General features: G+C 43.4%; 1 protein-coding gene across 1 annotated transcript in view; it reads left to right on the top strand.

Annotated features, from left to right (window-relative positions):
• The first annotated feature begins 2,951 nt into the window (after positions 1-2,951).
• LOC126036560 (ran-binding protein 3-like) overlaps positions 2,952-27,708 on the top strand; it is a 34,010-nt gene continuing 9,253 nt past the window's right edge. The window contains exons 1-13 of the mRNA XM_049796500.1: positions 2,952-3,201; positions 12,853-12,911; positions 13,182-13,218; positions 13,849-13,926; positions 15,012-15,086; positions 15,949-16,023; positions 16,675-16,799; positions 17,264-17,367; positions 22,489-22,573; positions 23,685-23,784; positions 24,914-25,044; positions 25,978-26,098; positions 26,700-26,842. Of these exons, the coding sequence (XP_049652457.1) occupies positions 2,952-3,201; positions 12,853-12,911; positions 13,182-13,218; positions 13,849-13,926; positions 15,012-15,086; positions 15,949-16,023; positions 16,675-16,799; positions 17,264-17,367; positions 22,489-22,573; positions 23,685-23,784; positions 24,914-25,044; positions 25,978-26,098; positions 26,700-26,842 (1,383 nt within the window). The remainder of the gene's footprint in view (positions 3,202-12,852; positions 12,912-13,181; positions 13,219-13,848; positions 13,927-15,011; positions 15,087-15,948; positions 16,024-16,674; positions 16,800-17,263; positions 17,368-22,488; positions 22,574-23,684; positions 23,785-24,913; positions 25,045-25,977; positions 26,099-26,699; positions 26,843-27,708) is intronic.

Consider the following 27,708-nt stretch of genomic DNA (forward strand, 5'->3'; position numbering starts at 1 on the left):
TCCTTCTATGACTGGGTGACCCACCTAGTGGATGAGGGAAAGGCTGTGGATGTTATCTTCCTTGACTTCAGCAAGGCCTCTGACACTGTCTCTCACGGCATACTCCTTGAGAAGCTGGCGTCTCGTAGCCTGGATGGGTGCACTCTTCGCTGGGTGAAAAACTGGCCAGATGGACGAGCCCAGAGGGCTTTGGTGAATGGGGTGAAATCCAGTCGGCGGTGGGTCACAAGTGGTGTTCCTCAGGGCTTGGTGTTGGGCCCCGTTCTGTTTAATATCTTTATCAATGATTTGGACGAGGGGATCGAGTGCACCCTCAGCAAGTTTGCAGATGACACCAAGTTGGGAGGCAGGGTCGATCTGCTCAAGGGTAGGAAGGGTCTACAGAGGGATCTGGACAGGCTGCATCGATGGGCCGAGGCCAACTGTATGAAGTTCAACAAGGCCAAGTGCCGGGTCCTGCACTTGGGTCACGGCAACCCTGTGCAGCACTACAGGCTTGGGGAAGAGTGGCTGGAAAGCTGCCCGGCAGAAAAAGACCTGGGGGTGCTGGTCGACAGCCGGCTGAATATGAGCCAGCAGCGTGCCCAGGTGGCCAAGAGGGCCAATGGCATCCTGGCCTGTATCAGAAACAGTGTGGCCAGCAGGAGCAAGGAGGTGATCGTCCCCCTGTACTGGGCACTGGTGAGGCCGCACCTCGAGTCCTGGGTTCAGTTTTGGGCCCCTCACTACGGGAAAGACATGGAGGTGCTGGAGCGTGTCCAGAGAAGGGCAACCAAGCTGGTGAGGGGCCTGGAGCACAAGTCCTGTGAGGAGCAGCTGAGGGAGCTGGGGCTGTTTAGCCTGGAGAAGAGGAGGCTGAGGGGAGACCTGATCGCTCTCTACAACTGCCTGTAAGGACGTTGTAGTGAGGTGGGTGCTGGTCTCTTCTGTCAAGTAACTAGTGATAGGACAAGAGGAAATGGCCTCAAGTTGCGCCAGGGGAGGTTTAGATTGGATATTAGGAACAATTTCTTCACCAAAAGGGTTATCAAGCATTGGACCAGGCTGCCCAGGGAAGTGGTGGAGTCACCAGCCCTGGAGGTATTCAAAAGACGTGTAGATGTGGCACTGAGGGACATGGTTTAGTGGTGGGCTTGGCAGTGTTAGGTTAACGGTTGGACTTGGTGATCTTAAAGGTCTTCTCCAGCCCAAGTGTTTCTATGATTCTACTGCAGTAGGGGTAAGACAGCACACTTCAGGATTTATGCCAACACACGCTGGGGCTCTACTGAGGGAAAATTACTCAACATCTGCCCGCTCTCGGGCTTCTTGCATTTTTTTTCTGTGAAGCATCTGGCACTGGCGGTACAGAGAAACTGCCTTAGACTGGATGCATGGTTCCGACGAACTTTTAGCCAATTCCTTCCTTTTTGTCTTGAACTATTCGGATTAGAGGCAGTTTAACACCAGGCCTGCAACATAATGGCCTGAAATTGCTCCCACTTGAACTGAAGAATTTGGGCCCGTTATCATTTAAGCGAACAACGGGAGACACAGGCTAGGCTTTATAAACTTGCTGCACAGAGCATCTGGAAGGAGGGGACCGTAGCACCTTTTTTTGCTGACACTGCGCGGGGTTCATGTCAGCATGGCAATAACCACAGCGCTGGGCTCTGTCGCTTGATGTTTCGCCTTCCTTTTGGAAACAAAACGCCTCAAAAATCAACTACCAAGCGCAGTTACCGAAGGAGGCTGCTGCTAAGCAAAAGCCGCGGTTCTACTGGAGGGGACAACAGAGGTCCTCCGCGGTGAAACCACCGAGGAGCGCAGCACCACCGCCCTTTTTAAGGGGTTCGGCTTCGCGGGGGGCATTTTTACGACGCGCTGTGTCTCCACCGGCCGCACAGCGGCTCAGGTCGCGGCGGCGGCGGCGGCGGCCCGGAGGCGTCCTCGGGCAGCCGCTCCCGCCGCCCCCGGCTCCGGCGCCGCCCGCCAAAGCTGCCCGCGGGGCCGCCGTCCTCCGAGCCCGCGGGCTGCCGGCCCCAGCTGCTGCGGCCCACGCCGCGACGGGCCACCGGAGGCAGCTGCCGACCGACCGTCCGCCGACCCTTCCCGGGCTGGAGGCGGCGGCGGACGCCCGCCCGCCGTCCAGCCCTCACAGCCTGGTGAAAGCCCTGCAGCGTCCCTCCTCTCCGTGCCGCCGGGCGGCTGCTGGGATCGCGGCCGGGCGTTCGCGACCCCGGCGGTCTGCGGAGCCGCGGGACAGCGGCTGCAGCAACCCTGGGGGGGGTGGTTCACCGCGACGGGAACCGAGCCAGCCCCGGCCGCGCTTCCCCTCCGTCGCCACGGCCGCGCCCGCCGGCAGCCCGGCCCGGCCCGGCCCACCCTTGCCCCGCCGCCAGCGGGCACCCACAAACCACCCCCTCGGCCGCCAGCCCGCCCCCGCTCGGCGGGAAGCTCCTCACGCCCCTCTCCGCGGAGGGGGCCGCCCGCGGCTGAACTCCCGCCCGCCGCCTTCTCTCAGCCGTCGCCGGTAAAGACGGCGCACGGCCGCTTCCCCGCCCGCCCTCTTATGTTAATCGGCCGGGCTTTACATATCCCCTCCCAACGCCCGGCCCCCGCCAAGAGCTTGCCCCGAGCTGTCAGGGCAGCAGCGGCGGGCCCTCACTCCCCCGCCGGCTCCGCCGCCGCCGCTGCAGCCTCCGGCTCCGGCTCCGGCTCCGGCTTCGCGCTGCCCGGCGGGCAGTGTCCCCCCGCGGCCCCGGCCGTTCCCCTCCGGTGGCGGCTGCGAGGGCTGCTCGTCGCGGGGCCTCGCCTGACTAGTCGTGAGGGGGGGGTGGCCTAGGCAGCAGCTAATGAGACCAAATCCAAAGCTCCAGACTCAGCTGCATCATACATACCTACGTAACTGCATACATATATACATATATATATATATATATATAAAAAGTAGTACTTCCGAGAACCTCATAATGAGAAACCAGCCAATTCCTGCTTGCAAAGGGAATGTTCTACATGCAGGTACACGGCGCTCCTGTGCAGGCTGCGGCGGTTCCGTCAGATCCCGGCACGATGCGAAAGCCCAGCCGGGCCTCCCCGAAAGGCCAGACCGGCCCAGTGACCGCTGGGCTCCGCACCAAGCTGCTCGCCCGCAAGAACAGACGGCCCGCGGGTCCGGCTCCCGCAGCGGAAGGTTCAATCCCAAGGAGGAATGCCGCACAGGTAGGTTTTGCTGGGTAACGTTTTTGGAGCGTCTCCTCTGTTCCCCCTGCAAGGAGGTTTCTGGAGAACGGGATGAACACAGAGAACGTGCCCGTTGGGTAACAGCGTTGTGGGTGATGCAGAGCAAGAGCTCGGCTGGCTGTAGGTTCTTTGCTGCAGGTTTTTAGTGGTAATCTGCCAGGCATCTCCGATTTGTATTTTAGTTGAAGGAAAGACACGGCCAGGTAGTGTACGCTTGGGGTTTTACTTGCAGAGCACCCCAGAGTGGTCTCTCCATCTTTGACCCCCCCTGTTGTTTCAGCTTTCCGCAGCTTTCCAAAAGGCCGGCCCTGGCAGCGGGTGGGAAGAGCGCTCGCTTCCCTGGCTGTTCCTCCCTGCCCGGCACACCTGGGCAGGGAGAGCGAAAGGGGCCCAGCCTGGCTCCCCCGCGAGGAGCCTGACTACAGAGGCGGCCAGCAGAATCCTTTCTCACCTCGGTAGTGAGGAGGGCCAAGAATTGAGAATGATTTATGTGAGCTTGTGATGGTAACATTTCCTAAGAGGATGCACAAAGAAACAAGGGCTAATAGCAAGGATATTTTGCAGGTGATGCCACCAACCGTTTTTTTTACCACGCAGGCTGACGAATGAACCCAAAACAGCAAAAGGAGGCATGCGCTTTCAAGGTCTAAACCTGATGCTAGGACTGATGCAGTTTAGAGCGCTTGGGCTAATTTATGAGTCAACCAGCCTTTCAGCTTGTGCTTAGTGTTGAGCACACCTAGTCCAACTTACAGGCCTAAAATTTAAGGGGGTGTGAGCGTTGTTGGATCACGGCTTGATTACCTGTGTAGTTCAACCTCTGCACAAAATCCCCGAGTGTTACTTCCATGCTACTTTGTAGGGATTTATGAAATTTAATATTGGTACAATGCCCTGAAAATGGTAAAGCTTTATATGCCTATGAATTTTACTGCCGTTCCATTGAGTATTTTACAGGCTTTTCTGATACATTAAAAATGCTGAGTGCTGGCTTGTTGGAAGTTTCAGTGCTTGGGAAACAAGTTTTGGTTCCATACTTTGGCACAGCCCTGCTGATCTAGTGACACGGTTACTTCTGTCATTGCATCACTGCTAGAATTACATTATAGTGATGAGACTCCCAAAAATACTTTCTTCACTCTAGCGTTTGAAATAAAGCCAAGTAGGTTTCATTTCTCTCAGGAATTGTGTTAAAGTGTTGGCTGGGGCAGGGGTTTTTTCGTTGTAATGCCTATTTATGTCTTGCCCGTACAAAGATGAGGACTGTGCTTTACGGAGATAAATGGGTGTGATATATGCTGTATTTATAAACACTTTTGCAGGCTGTCAGCTGAGTTTCCATGGCTAAAGAGAAGTGTGTTCATTTTCCAATCTCATATGGCATGCTGTAAACCCGCAGTGGAAGCTAGGAGTAGTAAATGGAATCTGGGGGTAAAAGAACCCTTTCCACACTGATAAGAAAACTGTAGTTAGAATCTGTAGCATTGCGAAGAGTGGCTGAAGAGAGGCTGAACGGGCCGTAAAAAGTTAAGGCTGATTCTGCACAGCTGTGCCTGGGTGAAGAATCCTTGCTCCCATAACTGGTCTCACTAAGGACAGTGAAATTATTTATGTGGGTTATGAACTATTTGCATGGCAAAGAACGTGCAAGACGGGAGCCTTAGCAGTACAGTTAAGCTGTCCTAGGAGAAATCCTTCCAGGAGTTTTATTTTGCAATAGTCAGTTGGGTGAACTTTTCCTTTCCTCTTTCCGAGTACGATGAAACGTCTTTGATGATGCACCCTCTGTTGATCCAAACAGGGATCTGTGAAGTTATTTATCAGTTCCCCAAACAGTATTTACAAGATGCCATCCGAACCCAAGATAAGCAACGTACTCTTTGTATTTAATACAGTGTTTGAGCTGCATGCAGTGCTGTGTTCAGTAGTCTCTTCATGGGCCACTGAAGTACAGTCACTTCTGTAGCAATCACAGCCAGGTGGCCAAATGTCTGTTGTGTAGGTTTGAGTTCTCTAGACAGAAAATTCTCAAGAATGTTGTTTTTCAGAAAATGAAAGGCTTTGTCCAAAATTTCATCTCAATATGTTTGAAGGACTTTATTTTAATAATGCTGAAACTATTTCTTCTCATAAAACAGTTCCGCGTGGTTTGGGACCAATTATTCAGAACAATTTCTATTGAACATTTTTGGAAAATCAGGATTCATGAGAACTTGTTGCAAATTTATTGATCCAATGACACTCTTCAATAGAAGAGTATTCTAAAAGAAAAAAATTCAATTAGCTTACAAGCCTGGAAATATGACTAAGATACTGAACTTAAAAATTTGTGGCCTGTATAGCAACATGCGTCTCTGCGTATGGAGAACTCTTCTGATTAGCATTGAAGATTTGACCAGATTAGAATTTAATTTGATTTATGACTCTGTTTATTTTCCCATTTTGTTTTTAGTGGTTATTGATTTACAAAACCTACCATGTACGTATACTGGATTTACATGCAAATTAATTAATCAAGCTTATTTCACAGTGTCTTCGCAAAAAACCCCAAAACCCCGAACCGTAAGTTTGCTTGGAAAATCCTGCCATCTTGGCATTAGAACTGATACTAATTTTTAATGGAGTTGTCCTAGAAAGTACTGAATATGCTTCATAAGCAGAAATCAAAAGTGTGAAGGGTAATAAACGAGAACCTGAAAGTAGCTTTCCAGGTCCATATTTAGAGCCTTAAATAAGTGACCTGATTTTCCAAAGGTGCTGAGCAGCCAGTCATGCATGTGAATTCCACCTGAGTTCTCAACTGCTCAGCGCTTCCACAAACAGACCTGTTACTCGGGGTCAGCAATTCAAAATTTTTAAAAAGCTTTTTCTGTATCTCTTAAAGTTGGCCAATTTTATTAAGTTGGGTGCCTAAAGTACGGCTCTAGGACATCCCCATTTTGCCTTATGTCACCTTCATTATTTAAGTTTTGGCAGAGGAAAGCCTGGCTTACGTAGCGAGGTCACTGAGGGACCCGAGAAGTTGGCTGGCAGCCTTGCCGCACTCTCGCTTGGCTGTGAACTGACTCTATTTTATGTTGCGATGTTCAGTATTTAGGAAACAGAAACCGCGGTTCTACTGCAGGTTTGGCAAATCCTGTTCTTAGCCAGAAGGTTTTTACTATTTTTTCACCTCTTTTTAGATGAAAATGGGGCATCTCTGGAAATACTGACAGATGTCTTTTTTGTATCAAAACCCAGACACAATATTTAACCGTGAACCTGAGCTTGGATAGCAAAGTATTCTGTTAATTTATCCTACTGCATATTTTCACTGTATGTATTTCTCTTCTGCCTGTTATTGCAGTTTATCTTGTGTATAAGTAGTTTTCTGTGGTTTTGCAGCATATTGAACAGAAATTGGTCATATTAGTACATAGTTTATCTCTGATGCTCCTTGAGACAACATGTTAAGGGACAGATCATCAGCTAGCATAGTCAAGATAATTCCTTTTTTTTTTTTTTTTAACGTGACGATACAAATTTCTGGATCCATGTCTTCCACTTACATGCTAGTCCATTGTTGCCTTCTTCACTTACCACAAAATACGAGGCACAATATTTTGTCTTAGTGTTTTTTTCAAGTAATAGCTGTAAACAGCATATATATTCATAAATAGCAGAGGCAACACTCTCCCTTGGTTTTTTTTCCTTAGTATTTTAGTATTGTGAAACTACCTCCGGGGATGTCGGAACTAAAGTCACAGTAAACCTACTTTTCTTCTTAACATCTTCCGCAATTACGTGTTCCTGTTGAATGCAAAACAAACAAAACGGCAATGTTATGTGCAAGAATTTGTTGTTATTTCTTAATTTCATTTGGTGTGAGTTCTGTGACTTGGCAACCATCAATCTAAGCAGTAACATAAAAATGCAGTAGTGTTCTGCTTTTATTTTTGCAAATTATAGCAGTAATATACAAAGCTAGTAAAATTCATGCTATGAGTGCAGAAACTTGCTAATACTATGTCGTAGCCTTATCTTTTGACAGGATAAAATTATAATCTGATTATAAAATTTCATGTAGTAGTTTTTGTGTTGTGTAACACTTACTAGGATGTTGTGAGGGAAAGCTAGATGCAGTTAAAGGTTTTGTAAGTCAGTGACATTGCTTGGAGATGATATAATTTTCCAGCATCTTATTCTATTTGAGAAAATGATCTTTGATTAAGAAGGTATTTTCTTTCTTTCCTTTTTTTTTTTTTTAAATTTTTTTTTACCGTGTAAAAGTAGAAAATTGTAGTTTCTGTTTCAGAATTAAAAGTTTTCCTATGAGGTGCAAATGGGATTGCTACAAACCCAAAGAGGTTCAAGTTGTTACTTTAATTTAAGGAATTATGACAAAAACGTCATTTTTTACAAGTCAGCTTTTGTTATCAGTGTTAGATCTTTGTTGGCAGTTATGAACTACCAGGTGGGGTTTTTTTCAGGTTTAGTGTGAAGGATTCAGTTTTGTAGGTAAGCCAATCTGAAATACCTGATTGCAGGATTGGTAGTAAAGAGCTATACAAATAATATATAAAGTTGTGGGAAAAGTAGAAGCTCAGGCAAAATCCATTGGATTGGCATTAGGCCTTTATGGAAATTCTCTGGATGAAACTGTTGAAAGAAACAACAGAGACATGAGAATCCTGCCCCCTAACTCGTCAGTGGCACTCAATTGACAAATAGAATAAAAAATGCCTACTGCCAGCTCTGTGGTGAAATATTTAAATTACAGTTTTTCGTATGACTTTCAGTGGACCCTAGTTAAAAACTTTAATACAAAGTAGAAAAGCAGAACACCATGTAAAGTGTATAACCTTACATTTGGTAAGGTACTAGGTTAATTTACTGGAAAAGTAGTTACAGCTTGCTTCAACGCTGACTGGCTAGTCCCTGAAGAAGGTATTGTCCAGTCACTGAGCAAGAATTTGAAAATCCAGGTGAAGTTGCATACCTCTGACACCACAGAAAGCCCAATTGCTTAAATAGTTACTCAGTTTTGTAATGAGCTCAAAGGGATCACTAATCAATGAAATTGATTTGAACAGAACGCAAATTTGAATGAGAAAATGAGTTTCTGTACTTCCTTTCTGTAATAGTATACGTTGCTAAGACTGGAAGAGGAAAATAGGATTGATGTGTAAGAACCGTAATTGCCGTCAAACACCGATGCCTGCATTTTGGCACTTTAATGCGTATGAAAATCGGTTTGATTTTTAGGTTTGATGGGCCCTCACAGCCTCTCATTGGAGTCAGCCATCCCGAGTGATGTGAAACCTTCTACTGTTATGTTTTATAGTTGTGGGTTCCTAGCCCTATTTTTCGATAGGAAAATGTGAAAGTATTTGCCATGAATATGAGTTAAGATGCTTTCTGACTTCTGGCAAGTTTGGTGGTGGTGAAGATGCAACAGAATTGATTTTCTTTTGACTCTGAAAATGTCAAAATTAACTGTTTAAAAGTCAGAAGCAAAAAACTTTTATTGAGGTCACAAATTCCTGTCTTATCCTCTTAAAGGTTTGAGTTTGTTTTGCTTTGCACTGTCAGCCACTCTTGACATATAGCTTCAGGCATACGACTGCCTGAAGATTGGAGAGAGATTTGGGCTCATCTTTTCTCCACTGGGCCCTTAGCCCTCACAGGATCGTCCTCTGGGCAAGACGGAGCAATAACAACAAGAACTCTAAAATTTTCAAAACCATCAGCGTCCCGCTTATTCTTTAACATATACGTTTTGTGAAGTTTCTACAGCTTTAGGAGAAGCAATAGCAGTAAAAGTGAAGGGTGGTGTGTCGCAGCAAAGGCTGAAGGACCCCCACACCTCATGGACAATGCTGGCTTTTGGGACGCGAGCCAAGTTGGTGAAAGCAATTTTACAGCCTTTCTTGCATGTCATTCTGACCAGTGCTTCCCGGGCTTGGGCGGCAGCCAGCGATCACTTTTCCCCAAATGCACCTCTGCAATTTTCTTTCAAACGGAACTCGGTAAATGCAGTCTCCGTCGGGGCATACCATCACTTGCCGGTTGCCTTGCACGTACCGCGCGAGGCAGAGCGCCGAGCAGGGCGGCAGAGCCCACGCGGGCCGAGCCGTGCTGAGCTGATCCGAGCCGAGGCGAGCCGAGCCGATCTGATCCGATCCGAGCCAAGCCGATCCGATCCGATCCGGTCCGATCCGAGCCAAGCGGCGCAGGCAGCAGGCCTGAGCGGCGGGTGCCGTTCGCGGCGCGGCGCGGAGGTCGGAGCACGTTTGGTGGTGCTTCTGCCCGGGGCGCAAGGCCGGAGGCAGGGAGGCCGTGCAGGCGAGGTCTCAAACAAGGGAACCCGGCGCTTCTGATGTGTCTCCAAATGTGAGGCCAGGACCCTTCGAGTTCAGCGGCGTCAGGGGAACGCTCGTGAGGGACAGAGAGCCCCACCCGTGGTGGTTACTGACGGGCGGACAGACAGACAGACGGGTCCTGGTGATGGCTGACAGACGGCTCCTGTGCCCGGACTCTTGGCTGAGGCTGGCGGGCGAGTCCAGCCTCTGCAGCCAGGGGCGGCCAGCCCACTTGGCAGGTTTTTCTGGTCGTTTTTCCAACAGCCCCTCTCACCCACAAGTACCGAGCTGCTGGGGACTGGAGCGGCCCAGTCTCAACCGGGCGCTAGCCAGCCTGTGCCCGCCCGTGTCCCGCCGGTGAGGGTGAGGAGGAGGAGGAGGAGGAGGAGGAGGAGAGGCGGGCGGCTCCATGCCGCCCCGTTCCCCCTCGCCGGGGCCGCCGGGGTCGCCGGGGCCGCCGCCGCCGCCGCCGCCGCGGGAGGGGGGTGCGGAGGCGCCTCTCCTGCTGCCCGCAGGCGGCCGTGCGGCCTGTCGGCGGCGGCGGCCTCGGAGCGGGAAAAGGAAGGCGAGGACGGCGGAGTTGCCTCCCGGGGTTAAAACCAGCGCGCTGGCACGGCGGTGGCCGCTCCTTGGTGGCCGGCCTCGTCCGAGGGCCGCGGGTAATCCCGCCTCGCCGCCTCGGTGGCCGCCGGCTGCAGGTGTCTCGGGCCTGCGTGCCTGGGAGGTTTAGAACGTAGGGGGGAGTCGAGGCATAGGATCCATCCATAGTTATAGGACACATGCATAGTTAACGCGAACACGCCTGGGAAGGTCGTCCTGTGGGTGGCCCGATTGAGGAGTGAAGGTCTTACGGATGAGCTACAGGGAATGCTGCTCAGGAATTACAAAAAAGGTTTTCTTCGTCTGGGTAGAAGCAATACAGAACCGCAAAAACGATAAATAACCGTGGCAGCGTCAGCAGCCTCTGACTACGTCTGCAGACGGAAGGAAAGTTTCCCCTTGCGCTCAAAAGCGGTCGATGTGGTACGTCTTTTGTATCTAGCGCAATATCAAAATAGGAATATTTCTCTGTAAGAGCTACCATTATACCCTAGCTTCACATGTTGCTGTTGGTGATCAACCAGTTACCAGTTTTTCTAGAGGAGCTTCTGGGTTTTTTGAAACTATTACAGGAATTCTGTTGTTGTTTAAATTGTAGTGAGCTTTCCTAATTCCTTCAAACTCCCTGCAGCCTTTTAGCTCCAGCAAAAGTTCACTCTGTGGTAGAAGGGCAGTTCCCTTTTCACAGCAATTCACTCTTTGCTAACTCCATGCTTTGGAGCAGTAAATCTACTTTTAGAAATAGTGCTAGCTTCTGAGCTTTGAGAGGTAGGTACTGTGGAGAATATGGAGGGTTCTGTAGTCATACTTTTTTGTATTTTTCCTTTATTCAATAGAATACAAGACTTTTTTGTTTGTTTGTTTTGTTTTGTTTTGTTTTTAAGGAGACCGGAAAAAAGGCTGTTATACTGAATAAAACACGTTTCGGTGAAATACTATAGTTTATGTGTGCCACTCCCCTCTAGTGAGTAGAAATGGAATTACCCCATCTCATGCGATGCTATGGTCCCCCAGCTGCAACCAGATTATGGAAATTTTCTTCAACTTTCAGTCACAGAGAGTTACCTTTTTTGGAGTTGAACAATATGAACTTTTTTCTGCTTTCTCTATTAAGGACAAAGCAGATCTGCATTGCAAAGCATGCCAGGTTTGCTAAAATCAGTCATTTGTGCACACATAATGCCCAAATAAATGCAAAATGAACCTCAACAACAGCAAAACTGTATTAGTTTTTACTGCTGTGTCTGTATATCACTGGATTTGAGTAACAGGTTCATGCTTCTTGCCCCAGGTTACATACACACATTTATTTTAAAAATGTTTCCTTTTTTCTTGATTGTTGAATATATATATTTATACAGTAATTTTAAAACCTCCATGACAGGTTGATACTTGCTTTATTAAACCTTTAAGCGATTGATACCAATGCTGGAGTGGTTTGCTCACAGATGGATGTGGCAGCCAAGATAAAAACGTCACTCCGTGTATTTTCCCACCGACGTTTTTGTCGAACAGGTAAATATTCTACTATAAAACAGAGGAAAAAGATGGTGTGTACATGATAAATATTCTGTCAGCCGTCAGTTAACAAGATATCAAGTGTGGCATTTCTCTGGCCAAAGGCCAGTCATATATAGCTCAGTAGTCACCCTAGCCTGTCCTTATCACCCATAGAGAGAAATACATGCATTTCATTCTTCTTCATTCGTTCATCTCTCAACGTACACAGCTAAAAGATGCTCGTGCTCAGAAGCTGATTGTTTCTATTGACTACACGTTACAGACAGCTCAAGCTAGCATGAGGTCAATCCTGTATGTGGTGGTCTAAAAAAATCTATTTGTGTCTGCTGCTTTGCTCATTAATTGTGCCATTTATTGGCATAATAAATGTGTCATTAATTGGTGGTATTGCTGAAAACAACTTCTGCTTTCACACTGACAACCGAAGTTAGCCCATTCGAGTTGCAGAGGCTGTGAAGGTCTCATTCTTTCAAAGTAAGTAGCCCAAAGAAGTCATGTAAGATGTAGAAGCAGTGAACCCTAAATCAACATAAAATTTGATGTGAGGCAACTGTATGCTGAAATATGTTTCATAGAAAAAAACCCCAAGACATGGATCCAAAGTTGTTTTCAGTCATACCTAAGAAATGCAGAGGTATGCCCGAGAGCGGAATTTGCTCTATAGAACTTGATGTTTATATGTCATACTCACACATTAAAACTGACACTAGGCATTCACTTACATGAAGCCTAAAGAATGGCAAGCGTGTGCATGTAGCTGAGAGGCCAATGTAACACCTTTCCTTGCTTTCCTTTTGGGATCATTTTGCATGTCATGTCCTTGCAGTTTTCTGAGAGCAAAAGCTGCAGTTTACCCTTGTGCTTAAGGGATGGCAGATGTTGTTTGTAAAGGCTAAAAGTACTTTTTTGTTCTTTTTAACTAAAAGAAGTGCGAAATAGTATGAGGCCAAATCCTGTGGCATGTAGTGAGGCAAAACTCACACTGGAATTTGAGGACTCATCTTTATTTTTATTTCTGGACCGTGCTGTACATCATTGCAGCTCTATATTTTCTTCCTTTGTTACAAAAGGATAAAGTCCTGTTTGTTACTGTACAGCACTTTGCGAACTGGTTGAGAAGTGCTATTACAGAACTGTTATGACATGTTATTACTCTTCCCTTTTCCAGAGAGATCAGTGCTTGCCCAGCCAACATTTGTTTTTGAAAAGAAGGACCGTCCTTTGAAGGTAAAAAGCTTTTTTTTTTTTTTTTTTCCCCCCTAATTGAGAAAAAATGCTGAGAAATGAGAATTCTGTAGACAGCAATCCTAGCAGTAATAAAAGATTTTAGCCCAGGTTAAGACTTGTAATAAATGGTCTCAGAACAGGGAAGAGTAGAAACTAGAAACAAGACTGCTTTCAATGCATGTGTGCTGGATTGATATACTTTGTGTCCTGGTCTAGAAAATGGCTGTTCTGTTCTCCTTGACCTTCCCATGCTTGTATTTTTTTTTCCAGCGGCCTGCAGAAGACCTGGTTTGCAAAGCTGACAATGGTAATAACCACCTCATTGAAACAGTATAATAATGCCCTGGGTTATTCTTAGGTCTGACTGTTGCCTGTGAATATAGTGTTCGGACCCTTACTTTGTATGAGCAGGGACAGATCGCTTGAGCAGGGACAAATTGCTGTTAGTAGACTAAGGCTATGTGGGTTGTAGAGTCACCTGCCATGTCCTAATATATATGTCCCTGTCTTACCTCAAGAATTCTTCCATCTTACCTCTCATGTTTACCAGAAAGTCAAAATCCAGAAGCCCTGAAAAGTGGCCAAGTATGTTCATCAGCTGTATGGGTTCCTATTTGCCCTTTTCTATTTGTTTAGGCTACATTATCATGTAAGTTAATATGCTTAATGTCTTCTGAGCCTGTGGGCTATGAACTGATTCTAAGTCCTTGATTTAAGTTCCCTGAACCTAGTGGAAATAAAGAAGACTCCCTAGGCCTTTGTGCCAGGTGTTGACTGAGATTCCAAAGCCCTCGTGCTCTTAGGTACTGCCTTAAAGCTGTTCATGTAAGTCATTCCTAGAATTTATTGTGTTCAGGTTTTAATTTCGTATCATAACATTGTGCTGAAATCTCCTGCCAGTCTGTCCCTGCAGAACGTTATATGTACTTTTCTCTAGATTTCATTAGTTGTTCCAGAAAGCGTGCAAGATCATCATCTTTTACTTTGCGGAAGTCTGACTCTCAGTCTAACACAGGTATGATGTTTAGCTACAGTCATGTTTTAATTACTATAGTTCTGTATTCTCATCTGGTAAAGAAGAGAAGGAATTTTACTGTCTAAGAAAAGCTTCTGGACTGTAGAAATGCTGCAAGTCATGAAAACTTAAACATTGATATAAACTTGCTGGTAATTTCCAATAAATCCCTTTTTAAGTAAAAATATATTCATTTTCCGTACTAACATAATACAACATAAAGTAGTGAAAAACTTGTACATTTCATATTGTTTCCTTGAATTGCTCACACAGTCAAGGGAGGAGGAGGGCTGGAAAGGAATGAGATTCCCCGGTTTGTGGAAGAGATCAGTGTTCCTTGGGCAATCCCTGAAAATGTAAAGCAGTTTCCAGAAGGGCCCCTCCTTTCATTCAGCCAACAGCTCACCTGGAAGGCTCTTTAAGGACTATGTAGTGCTTCCATGGGAAATGCACACAAGTCACTGAGGCGCCTCTGCAGAAGGGCTGATCTGGTTTTTACAGCGTTTATTTAACATACAGATGGGACCAGAAAGTTATTTCTGAATTCAGGCATTCATATGTGTACACTGTATTTTGTTTTATGTAGTCCTGTGACATACCTGAATGTAGCTATGAGGCTTTAAGAGAACCTAAGTTTGGTTTACTCTGAAAATTATACTGAGATCATACACAAAAAATCATAGATATGGTAGAAATGTTAGAGTATGCCTATACCAAAAAACAAAGTGGGGTATAGGAGGAAGCTTGAGTGATTGACCTCTTGATTGTCCACACTGCTTAATTGATAGCTAACTCTCTGCTTCTGTTTTGAACCTCCCAAACTAGCAGTCTCCAAGACAGAGCTGTTACAGAGTGGACTAGCTGTAAGTAGCGTGCCTAAGCCAGGCTGTGCTGCTTGGCCTCAGAGACCTCTCTGATTCAGCAGCACAGGCATAACCTAACAGTGTACTTCAGAAAGCTGGTAGTTAGCAGGTAATAACTTATTCTACTGCCAATGAAGGCATGACATCAAATTGGCTAACCTTAAAATTAATCTTCTTTTTTTCCTCCGAGCAAATGATAATTTGAGTCTTTTATCCTTTCAGATACAACTGTCGCTCAGAAAAGAGGGAGATCATCTTCCTTTACCATCCTTCCTACTTTCCCTCCCTCCCAGCCAGGTAACTGAAAAAACCCCAAACAAAACCAATAAACATTTATGTAGAAAAGCAGGTATTAGCTAAAATAAAAAGGTGTACAGAAATGCTTTTTCTGCAGGACAGAGCTGGGGTGCATTGGACTAGTCTGGTATTTGGACAGAAGAAAGGAATGTTTTAGGAGGAGGACTGGCAGTTCAATAGAAGAAATGTTTTATGTGTTTCCCAAATGTTTTACAGGTCCTTGGCAGGCATTGGCATAAAGGATTTCTAAACAATCTTAAGAGGACACAAGATTGTTTTAGCAGCACACCGTGCCCTTTTTGCAATGAAAAAGTTGTGCTTATCTTGTGTCATTTTACAGGATGTGGTACATGGTTGCCATCACTTTCTGGCTGGTGTTTGCTATCTTGATTAAAATGGTGAAAGCATCAGTCGTGCACCACCATCATTATAGTAAGTTATGAAAGCCTTTTTAGCAGAACAGGGCAGGGCACATTTATTTATTCCCATGTTCTTGGGCGTCATTTACTTATCTTAAAAATGCCTAAGACTGAACCAGATAGCATTGCCATTTCAATAGCTTTTGCAAACCAGCAGCACCTGGTTTTCAAAGCTGTCGAAGGATTTTATGAATTTAAAACATCCATTAGTATCCAACGATTTCTGTCTCTGACATAGCCAGAAAAGCCATGGTGCTTTCTGTGCCTAAGTCTACCCACCTGTAAAATGGAGACAGTAACAGTTATCTCAGAGATCTTGTTTAGATTAATAGGTTTGAATATTGCTCATGTACTACCAAAATAGGAAGGGGTTACAGAGATGTGAATTAATAATTCAAATTTGTTACTACTCACTATTAAAGTTTAAATTCCTTGTTCTGTAGTAAAGAAGAATAACATATTCATGACCTCAGCTCTTCTTCAAAGAAACCCTGACTTGATCAGAAGTACAAAAGAAGGTAACTGTCAATGCAATATTTATTCACTGTACTTCCACAAAGGCATTCTTAACAGACCAAAAAGACATAAAAATGACAACTCTTCTCTATGCTGAGTGATAGGCTAAGAATCTTTGTGACATAAGTTATTTGTTTGACAGTGTAAATATCCTGTGAGCTCTGTTCTGAGCCGCTGCTCTGACTACTCAATTCCTGAGTGGACTGAATATAACCTTGAATAGTGAAATTCCACATTCCTAACTGAATAACTCTGCTCCTGGAGAGGGTAGTGAAGAACCGTCTTGGCGTCTGCAGGTGCAGGATTAAATTTGAAATAGCAGAAGACAGATCTAACACAAAGCAGTAAATATAAGTATAAATATAAACACGTATTTAAATACATAAATACAAATATATTTTATACATCTAAACAACTATTTTTTTTATTTAACATATTATCTTTTAATTCTGGTAGGATCATGGGGTTGGTGTCACTACAGAGTTGTGCATTTTAGAATGGATTACAAAATTTCAGAATGTGTAGCAAGTAAACAATAAATGCTATTTAAATATGCTTTGAAGCTTTCAGTTGAAGGAGGCAAGACACATAGGTATGAATTAGATGGGAAGAAAAAGTCTCTGTTTAAATATTTTGTCTTTGTATTTTGCAAGGATCCTTGTCACAAAGTCAATTGCGGAATGTCATTAGACCTGCCATTTTACAACCCCCACAAGCCCTGGCCTGTCCTGAAAATCCTGTAGTATCTCCAGTGACTAAGAAAGAAGCATATGTTCAGGTAAAAAGAAAAGTAGTTTTACTGGCTAATGTATGTTTGCAGCTCAAATACAAAAACCCAGTGCTGTCTTAAAGCAGTTAATTATTCCACTGCCTGATTTTCAAGAAAGTTCCCCTCTCAGTTTCAGTGGAATCGATGGATCTCTGACATGGTGTGAACTGTTAAGCTCGTGCTGGCTGTGTTTGAAAACACATCTCTTCTCTGCAGGCTGTCTCAGCTTTCAGATATCAGGGTTCTGTGGGCAAACCAGCTTTGGGAATTTTTTGGATTTTGTTTATTTAGAAAGCAACATTTTAGCATTTTGATTAAGGGCACTGGCTTAGTACACAGCTGGAGGAAGCTCAGCCAACTACCGCATATATATATATATATATACGCCTCGGTGACTCTGGACTTCTAGCAGACCTGTTTATAGCAGAAAATAAGCTTGGTCTAATTAATTCATCGGGTTTTACCATTCCTAGCTATCTGAAGACAGGTCTTATTCCTCAGCTGAGAATTCAGTGAGTTCCAAGACAGCAGTGAGGTCATCTACTACCATGAATCTTTCTACCTCTAAAACAACACAGTAAGTTTTTCTTTATTGTATTCCTGCACCATTTTGTCATTTGGCCTATGGCACGCCCTTTTGTCCTACATGTCTAACATGGTACTAAGCCCGTGGTATCTACACCCACACAATGCTCAGTGGTGTTTGTGTGTAGTGCCAGAATTTGTGGGTACTGACTTGAGCTCCGTACACCACAAGAAATGGACTCCTGCTGGAAATTAATCTCTGTGGGACAGATTGTTTCTCATTAGCAACCCCCAAGCCAGAAACTATTTTGGTTTGCCATGTCATGCAGCTTTGGCAGTTCAAAATATGTCCCAGTTTTGAATGTTTACAGTCATCTTTGTGTCCCTTTGGAGAGCTCTATTCTGATTGCATGGCTGCTGCATCTCATAAACAGATGCAGAGAAACTCAGCAATTACAAAAATATGTGAGCATCTTGGACACAGAAGACATGAAGACGACCATACAGGACTGATCTGGAAGACAAGGTCAGTGCTGCAACCGATCTTCTACTTCCGTGCACACGCCAGAGTTTCTGGGATGAACAGCTGGCTGTGATGATTGTGGTAGGGTGGCATCTTTGTGCAGACATGGGTTGACCAGAACAGGCTTGAATGTCTGCATGAGGAAGCTGACTTGCTTGGGCTAGGACGTTGCCCCTTGCCTCTGACTGAAAGAGCTCATACCGGTGCAGAAGCGGGCTATTGCCTCTCTCTGGAGACTGGCTCATGAGAATGTTAGGTCTGTGGTTAGCCAGCAGGTTATCTTGTAGGTATTAATACTGCTTGCTGATGGTTGATGAGGGTTGTTTGCCTGGAAGTTGTGAGCATCAGGAATACGCCTGAGATCAGTTGTGATGAGAGAATGACATTTTAAAATGGCTAGGGCCACAGATAGCACATCTGGGATGTTGCCTCCTTTCCCCCTCCCACCCAAAGAGGGCAGAGAACGTCTTAACTGCAAAGGAGTCCAGTCCAGTCTCCTTCAGGGCTGGATGGGCCACAGATAAAGCTTCCTGCACACAACGTTTGGGATGCACAGTGCTGGGGTTCTGAGGAAGTAAGGAGTGTTTAGGTGCACAGAGAACTTAGATTCTTAGTCTTTGTCAACAAGAAGAGCATAATTAGAGGGCAGATGCTCACTGTGATTTTGGAAGAGCCAGCCTGTCCTTGTCTATCACAGTTAATGCTGTCTATCACAGTGATGGTGCCCTGTGAGAACAACATGGAGCCAACAGAGCATGCTGGAATTTTAGCAGATTCAAAATGATGGCAATGCATATACCAGAAAAGCTAAAGGGAAGGTGGTACTGACTTCAAAATCAGTTGCTATCGCTACTCAAATCTATTTACTTTCTGTCAGCTGCACAATATCTCGGAAAAGATAGGTGAGTGGCTTTCTTTTGTGAAGTAGATGGACACAGAAATGCAATGCAGTGTTTGAGTGCTGACAAGTTACAAGACTTAAAAGTGCTTATGGTATTTCTTTTCCTTTTCTTTTTTAAAAAGGAAATTGCTAATCTCTTTGGGGTATTCATGCCTCATTAATTCTGCATATCGCAGTTGTGGTAAATGTTGGTTTATTTGACAAGTTGAAAACTAATTTAAATACAACCAGGTGCTTACTGCTCTTCTGAGATTGCAGGGGGTGTAAGTGCCATTCTTCCGATGTGTATTAAGTGACTGATGCTTTAAAATACTTCAGTAGAGTCTTTTGGGCATAGCTGTTTTCTCATAGATAGCTTGACAACAAGTATTCAAACAAACAACTTTATTATAAACTCCGTATACATGCTAAACAGTAGTAAACATTGCAGCCAGACCTGCTCATTGCTAAGTAAAGAATTTTCTGAGTTTGTTTTTAATTATCAGTCGAGATGTAGCTAGTGTTTATTTACAAAATAAAATGCAGACACACTCAACAGCAGGGATTGCTGCTGCCTGCAAACGTCCCTCTTGCTTTCCTCCTCTTCCACCTCTTCTCTATGTGACATGATTCTGTAGAGAGATGAATGAAAATGGTTTGTTAGCCCTCTGCAGTTGCTGCAGCTGTCCACGTCCCAGGAAATCACCAATGGTTCCGTTTCCTGAACGGGCTGTAGTAATGAACTGAAAAGAAGAAATTTGCAGTTTCTTAAGTCGGCTTAAAAACTTGGAGAGAAGATTGTGTCGTAAGTGACAGAAATGTAATGCTGGGAAAGCTCAGGCTTCTGGTCATGTATTCAGCTCTGCACAAGGATTTGCTTGGAAAACTGACAGGGTTTAAGGCCGGCACTGGAACTGGCAGCTACTCAGACCCTTCTGGACACTCTGAGGACAGTACCTGGATCTACTCCCTTTCCGTAGTCCCTTTCCAGTATCTTATCCACATTTCTCCTTCTCCTGTTCTCCCTTGTTAGTGTTCATTCCCTGAATTCAGTGCCTCTGTTTTGAATCTCCATGGCAATGTCATCCCGGGCACACTTTGTTCTTGCCCTGCAGCAACATAAGGGTATTGAAGTTTTAATACAGCTTTAAGGCTGGCACTTCCAATTAACTGTCCGGAAGAAGAAAGATCCTGCACCAGTTACTTCTTCCTTACATTTCCAAAAATAATCAAAATCCATTTCCCACATTATTTCTTTTGAGACAAACCTCTACTTTCAGGTTTTTTTACTCTTCCAGACTGCTATCCTTCCCAAGTTGCTACCGGAGCAGCCTAGAAGCAGCCGACAAAATTTCGGGATGCAAACTGATCACAATTCAGTCAATTTTAGTGGGCAGTTTTCTTAAGGATTAGAAACTCATTAGTTTAAACACACTTTAGATTCCCTGTTCATGGCCCAAAACACATATGGAAGGCTTCAAGGCTGAAAAGGGATGGATTTTCTGATTTCTTTTTCTTATTTGCTCTTAGTCTTAGCAACACATCGAGCATGAGAATGTTAAGGAATATTTTGTTCTTCAAGTGTAAAATGGAGATAGCTTGTCCTTGGGAATTCCTTCATCCTGTGTGAAGAGATTTCAAGCACACTGTATTTGTGAACACAGAAACTAAGTTTTAGAGGCAACCGCCAAAGTTCTGGCAACAAACCCAGCTTCTTAACAGGAATATCCTCTGCACGACATAGGTGCTGTTAAGCCCTCTCAAGGGTGATGAATGATCTGGAAGAGCAGATAAGTGGTGCTGAAGTATGCAGTTTGTGACAGAACATCAGATTGTCTTCCTGCCAAGTCATCCTTCTGGAAGAGGAAGAGACTAGAACTTGGATGGTTTTGCCTTGTGGCCAGCAAGAGATGCAGTGATTAAGCTCTACAGAACGCATAGAATCATAGAATCATTTAGGTTGGAAAAGACCTTCAAGATCATCGAGTCCAACCATCAACCATGCCCACTACACCATGTCCTGAAGTACCCCATCTACTCGATTTTTGAATACCGCCAGTGATGGTGACTCAACCATTTCCCTGGGCAGCCTATTCCAATGTCTGACAACTCTTTCAGTAAGGAAATTTTTCCTAATATCCAATCTAAATCTCCCTTGCCGCAACTTGAGGCCATTTCCTCTCGTCCTATCACTAGTTACTTGACAGAAGAGACCAGCACCCACCTCACTACAACGTCCTTACAGGCAGTTGTAGAGAGCGATCAGGTCTCCCCTCAGCCTCCTCTTCTCCAGGCTAAACAGCCCCAGCTCCCTCAGCCGCTCCTCACAGGACTTGTGCTCCAGGCCCCTCACCAGCTTGGTTGCCCTTCTCTGGACACGCTCCAGCACCTCCATGTCTTTCCCGTAGTGAGGGGCCCAAAACTGAACCCAGGACTCGAGGTGCGGCCTCACCAGTGCCCAGTACAGGGGGACGATCACCTCCCTGCTCCTGCTGGCCACACTATTTCTGATACAGGCCAGGATGCCGTTGGCCTTCTTGGCCACCTGGGCACACTGCATGAACCACCTATAAGCCTTTTGTGAAAAAAAACCCAAAACAAACAACACCCCCCCCCCCCGCCCCAAACCAGCAGCAAGAACAACTTCCACACGAAGTTTCCAAGGACTTCCTAATGACTTTTATAAAAAGTGGATCCTGTCACATTTAAAGTGGCTGTGTAATTAGCAGGTCAAATCACAGCTGTACTTACATTAGAATATCCTTGAATGTAATCCACAAGTAATACACTTTTTACAAGTTGTGAGTATGTTACTATTTAAAAATGCATTCGCTACCTTCTCTTAAAACCTGAGAGGTAAGAGGCTAACTGAGAGTAGTTAAACTCAGGGTGGCAATGCAAAAAAAAATTGATGTTTTTTATCTGGAAAACCTGAGACACTAAGAAGGAAGAAGGGACAGAGGAGGAGAAGGACAAGTGTTGTTTTAATGTATCTTCTGCCAGAACCAGTCACATTCCAGATCCTAAATGTAAAGTGATGTATCTACTGTATGAAATTTTCTCCTCAATCTGTATCCCCCATCTATAGCAGGCCAGTACCAAAGGATTGCAAGTATTTAGTTTTCTTCACTTCTTATTTTAAGTATATCTATGGAACAGGTCATTGAAAAATGGAGAGAAGATCTTTCTTCTTGTTTTAGTTATAACTTCTCATAAGCCACCTGCTATCATGCCTTTACATTTTTGCAGTATTTACGTGAATTGAAAGTGTGTGCATTAGAATACACTGCTTCTCTGCCTTTCCAAGACATTAGGTAGATGACCGAGGAGTGCCTGTAAGGCATTGGGGAGGACAGTATTCTGAAGGGCATGAGAGCTGTAGGAACATGAAGGGATAATTGTTAATCATTGGTAGTCTTTTGGTGGAGCAAAAGGAAACAGGGAAAGAAATGTAACGCATTAAAGTTTCTGGAGTAAGACACTTCCCTGAGGAGGAGGCGGCATGTTGTTTTGCTTCTTATTCTTCGCTTTTAAGGAACATCCTCAGTAACCTTCATGAAATACAGTGTGATACTCTGTTCCTTTAGTGAAATGTTACAGAGAGAATATTCTCAGATTCTCTTAAAAGATTTTGTCTGATTACTTAAGTAGTCATTTTTTGTTTGTCTTTAATGTAAGGTGTGGAAAAGTAAATGCGTGAACTTATTTGTATTCTTTACAAAGTTCTAAAGAGTTCTAAGTCACATTGTTATGTTATTTTGTTCCCACAGAAGTCAGTTGTTTGAAGATGAAAGTGTACAAAACAGCAGCAATTCTGATTTTGTGTTTGGAGAAAACATGGTTGAGAGAGTTTTGGTAAGATCAGTAAATGCTGGCAGACTTTTTATCAATGTTAATGTACTCCTGAGTATAATTTTTTTCAGAGATTGATTCTTTTTAGGTCATCCTGTTCTTTTAAAGATGTGAGTAAATATGATTCCAATGACTGTTGAGGAGAAAGTAACTTAATATTTGCTGTAGAAGGGGTAGGCATCTCTATCTTCCCCGTCCTAGATAAGTACTCCAGTTACTAGCCTGTACTAGTACGCGCTTCTCTTTTGCTCATTTTTTAACCCGAAAAAGTTTGTTTTTATATTCCATGTAAAGTGGGACAACTAAAATACAAGATAAAAGAATGTGCTCCATACTGCTCTAATAATTTCCATCATAACTGTTAAGAGATGGGAGAAATTAGTATGAGGGGAAAATCGAACATCCATCCTAGATAGCGTCCGTGTTCAACTATGTTGTATGTGCTGTGAGATAGCTTAATGGATCAAGTCCTGAAGGAAACTCAGACAAAAAGGTGGTTCCCAAGCTGAGGACTGCACCATTTAAAAGGGAATTGAAATTCAGTTTCTAGTAGAAGTAGAATGAAAACAGTATGCGTATCTGCCAGTGAAAAAGCTTGGCAACCATAGGTCTGGGTTATGACTTCTGACCAGGATTTAGGTATGAGGTAGGAGTTGGGCCACTGAGCATTGTCAGGAGCCAGAAGCATTTATTTAGATATGCCTAAGGAACTTTATCTGCAAAAACTGAAGGTCGTGGAAATTCTTAATCCTTCTGAGGTTAAGTTTGTGGTGTCTGAAAGTTTTCACCTATTCTTCTGGGGCTTAAGTGCTTAAACTGGAAATTAGCTGGTACTTAAACCTCTAAGTCCTTCAGTGGATTTAAATCCTAGTCCAGGATCCATACAGAGAGGCCATTCTTCTTGGTGGGAGAAAGACATACTGATTTTATGACAATAAAGTTACTTCCACTTGAGACTGAAATTGTATCATCTGGGTCAGTTTTTACTCTGAAGATACTCCATTTTCTAATCTTCAGCCTAGCATGCATTAAATGATTCGATGTTCTATCTGATATGAAGTAACATAGCCATTTTATTTAAATAGGAATTCTTATTTCCCCTGTTTTTTCCTAGAGTCCTGAAAAGCATCCCCAGCCGTGTAATGGAGCTGATTCATACAATGGAGAAATAACATCCATGTACATAGAACCTTTTCATGTCAGTCCACAAACAAGTAAGTGTACTTAGCAAACAAGTACAGTTAGCTTTGTTACTATGTTTCACTGTATTTTAGAGGATGTCAAATGAGTGGTGGTCAATAATTTTCATCTATTCTCAAGTTATCCAGTCACTAGTACACTGGCAGCATGTGCCAAAAATCTGTGTTCAGAAAGCAGCTACAGTTTGATTTATGACATTTGAACTGGACTAACTTCAGAATGAATGATCTAAGTTACTCAGGAAAGGATGGATTTTATGGATTATTATTATTATTTATTACAGATTATTATTTTTTATTACTTGAAAAAAATGTGGTGAACTTTGTGAATGCCTTTTGGACCGCATTTTTGAACTACGTTTTTTAAGCTGTCTGCTGCTTGTATTTTGTGACTGTTCATATAAATTACTTTGCCATATTTGTATCCTAATTGGAGGACTGAAACTTCCAGACAGACAGATTTCGGGGTTTGTTTGTGACTTTGGTGTGAGCTTTTCTACTAGGCAAGCCACATAAACCTAGGCTGTGAGGGAATCCAAAGAAGGCCCATATCCTGAGCCCTCTTGCCAAATTTTGCGCCCTCTTTACTAATGGATGTCTTGGATCCTCTTGCTTTGTATGAAGATTCTTACAAGTAAAAAAAATAAAAAATTAAAGCCTATGGAAAACGTATCTAGATCGTGCAAAATACAAAATTTTGTAACAATGTTCCTTTCAAATCTTGTCCTTTCGTGTTCCTGTCAAGTATTCATTGTATAGGTATTACTATTCTGAATACTAGGATGTGTGTCTTTCATTATTTATTAATCTGCCCAGCAATATGACAGGCAAGTTTCATTTTGAAAATCAACTTCTAATTATTTAGGGCTTGTTTCTGCAAGTTGTCCCTTGGGGCAAACCTCTGCAACTGCAGAGAGCCCTGTTCTATTCAAAATGAGTCTGAACAGGTGAGACATTTTGCATTATTCCAGCCTTTTTCTCTTGTATTTACTGCTTTGGCCAAAAACTTGTTAATAGCACTAAAGAATATCAGATACCACAGGGTTTACTGACGTCGCAGGCCATCCTATGTCCTAGTTTTGTTGTTCTGAAAATACTCCCCGTACAGAAAGGATTTCCTTTTTTTTTTCCCCGCCTCCTACAGAAACAGCTTTGTTGAGGAATGCAACACTAAATGAATCAGCAGCTGCTTCTATTTGCAAGCCAGTAGAGAAAATTCTGTTAGATAAAGTTGACGTTATAACTGGAGAAGAAGCAGAACACAATGTGTTACAGGTATGTATTTCATAAAGCCTTGATGGTGAGCAGTTTTGTGGTTGAAAAGATCATCTAGATCTATTACAGATCTGAAAATAACTTCAGTTTATATTTTAAATTTTCACTTCTTTAACTCTACTAACCCATTATTTCTATAGGCTGATATTTTCTTTTTCATATTACATTTGTTCATTTTATAGTGCCTTTCAGTAAGTGGCTGCTTCAGAACTGCGTTCTACAGTTGTATTTTATAAGCATCTACACAGTGTACCAGCAGTAACTAAAACTTCAAAATTTGAACTGATTTGGGTAATGATTTTTTTTTTGACAAAACTATGTTTGGAAAAAAGCAATGTGTTGTCAAAGTAGTTAGTTTTATAGTTCATCTAAAATATCAATTATCTTTCTGGCCCTCCAGGATGTATCTTGCTATTCTTCATCTTCAAAATGTTATTTTCTCAGAAAATACCAATGATGTATATGTTTTTAAAAATCTTAACATTGAAAGTTGCATTATTTTATCATTGATTCAATCTTCTGTCTTGTCAGAACATGAAAGTTTTACTCTCTTTGGAGTGGTACTCTCCTAGTAGTGGTACTACTGGTATCCTGGTCTGCATAATGTTTCTAATGAGTGAGGGAATAAGATGTAGAACATTTGCAACAAATTCAGCTGTGGTAGTGGGTATTGCAGGTGAAGAGTTACTGAAGATGAAGTAATTGAAAAAGTAAACTGGGATTCATGCTGAATGTCCTCCATAACTAGCAGAAAGTTTAGCACACATCTGGGAGCCATTTCATTTTAAGTAATAATGGTGATAGATCTATATATCTTTCTATACATGCATATGGATGTATTAAAAGCCGTATCAAAAGGTTTGAAAACATAAAGTTTTAGAACCAGTAATATTAACATTGGCTGGCAATTTCCATTATGTATTTCTCTTTCAGATCAACTGCAAGCTTTTTGTATTTAACAAGCTTTCTTTAACCTGGATTGAAAGAGGCAGAGGATCCCTGAGGCTTAATGACACTTCCAGCAATAAATGTGGAATGTTGCAGTCAAGGCTAAGTAAGAATTAAGTAACGAAGTAACACATACACAAAACACTAAATAACTTGTACTATTGCTGGCTAGCATAAGTTTATTTCAGAACATTTAAAACTGAGTAGCTAGTTTTATTTAAGTCAAGTTGCTGGCCATCTTTTTAACATTGCCTGATAAAGTTACCTGTGTTACAAACTGAGGTACTGGGCATTTTTCACTGTTTGTACGCTCACGCTTGCATATGTTGTTGGGTTCTGTGTAATTGTGCTGCAGTGTATCTTTAGCTCAGTCACCAGTCTGACAGTTTACTCCCTTTTGGTTCTGCTTTTCCAGGATTTTCCAAGTGACTGTTTCAGGTCACTTCTAGAATGTTGTTGTTACTGTGCTGTCATTTTTTGTACTGTATTGCACAGTTTCAGCAGATTATTTGCTTTGTATGCCAGATGTATTGAAAAAACTAATATATTTTGGTATTTTAAAAAATAGTTATCTCATCATGTCAGGTTTTAGACCTAATTAAAAAGAATAACTCATGAAAATATTAGTTGTATACAAGTGCTAGAGAAGACTGCTGCAGTGAAAACGAAGATGGTTCCAATGCCTTATATAAACCTTCTTATTTTAGTTATGCGAAATCAAGGCAGCCTGAGACTGATTCTCAACACCCGACTCTGGGATCAAATGGTTATAAAAAGAGCAAACAGAAAGAGCCTGTGCTTCACTGCAACAGACCAAGAGGACCACTCTGTTCAAGTATTTCTAATTCAGGTAAGCAAGAGAGAAAAACCCCAGCCAAATCCCCATTTCATCTAGGATTGTGAAGACTTGCTGAGGCTTTGGTTTTAGCAAATGGCCTTTGATGCTCTGTCAGGCTGTTCAGCTTAGCTGTTACATGGCTTTTAATATGAAATGAGTTAGAAAGTGCCATCCCTTGGTATTTCAAAAAAAAGGTGTGAAGATGGGATATGGCCTTAGGGCGGACATTTCCAGACTGTGGTTCACCTGCCACTGATGGAATGGATATCATTCCAGTCATATGCAGCAACTGCTGTTTCTTACAGAAGCAACACTATTTTCTACACAGGTAGTTAGATATTCGTAAATTACTTTGGTACAAGGCAGCAGCTTTCTGCCATGGTTCTCGACACAGTGCTTGCAGTAATCCATCCAGTGTAGGACCTCCATTTCTCAGTTGAGGAGAACATAGATTTTGCAATGTCACCTTATGTAAGACAATAGTCTTGGGAATCCAGGTTTTCTCTAGCAAGGGCTGGTAAGTTGAGGATGGAAGTATGGTGGACTTAACTTGCAAATAAATAGCACATATGTCCTAGGTTAAGAAGTGAGAGCATCCACCTGAGTTTAAGGATGTCTCCGGTTTCCCCAGTAGACCTTTCTGGGAAGGGTTCAGCCTCCTGGGCAAGAAAAATAACTCGCCACTTCCAGGAAGTGTCACATGTCATACACAAGCAAAGCACTATGCACCTTATATGCCAGCACTGTAAGTCTGTCACTTCCAAACAGTTATTGACTTATGTATGGCTGTGCTGGACAGCTGGTCTGCCTGTGAGAATTAGAAATGTTCTGGATTGCCAGATGTGCTGCACAGTTTTTCTAGTGTATATAAATGTAAA

Source organism: Accipiter gentilis, chromosome Z, assembly GCF_929443795.1.
Source record: "Accipiter gentilis chromosome Z, bAccGen1.1, whole genome shotgun sequence".
Classification (NCBI taxonomy): domain Eukaryota; kingdom Metazoa; phylum Chordata; class Aves; order Accipitriformes; family Accipitridae; genus Astur; species Astur gentilis.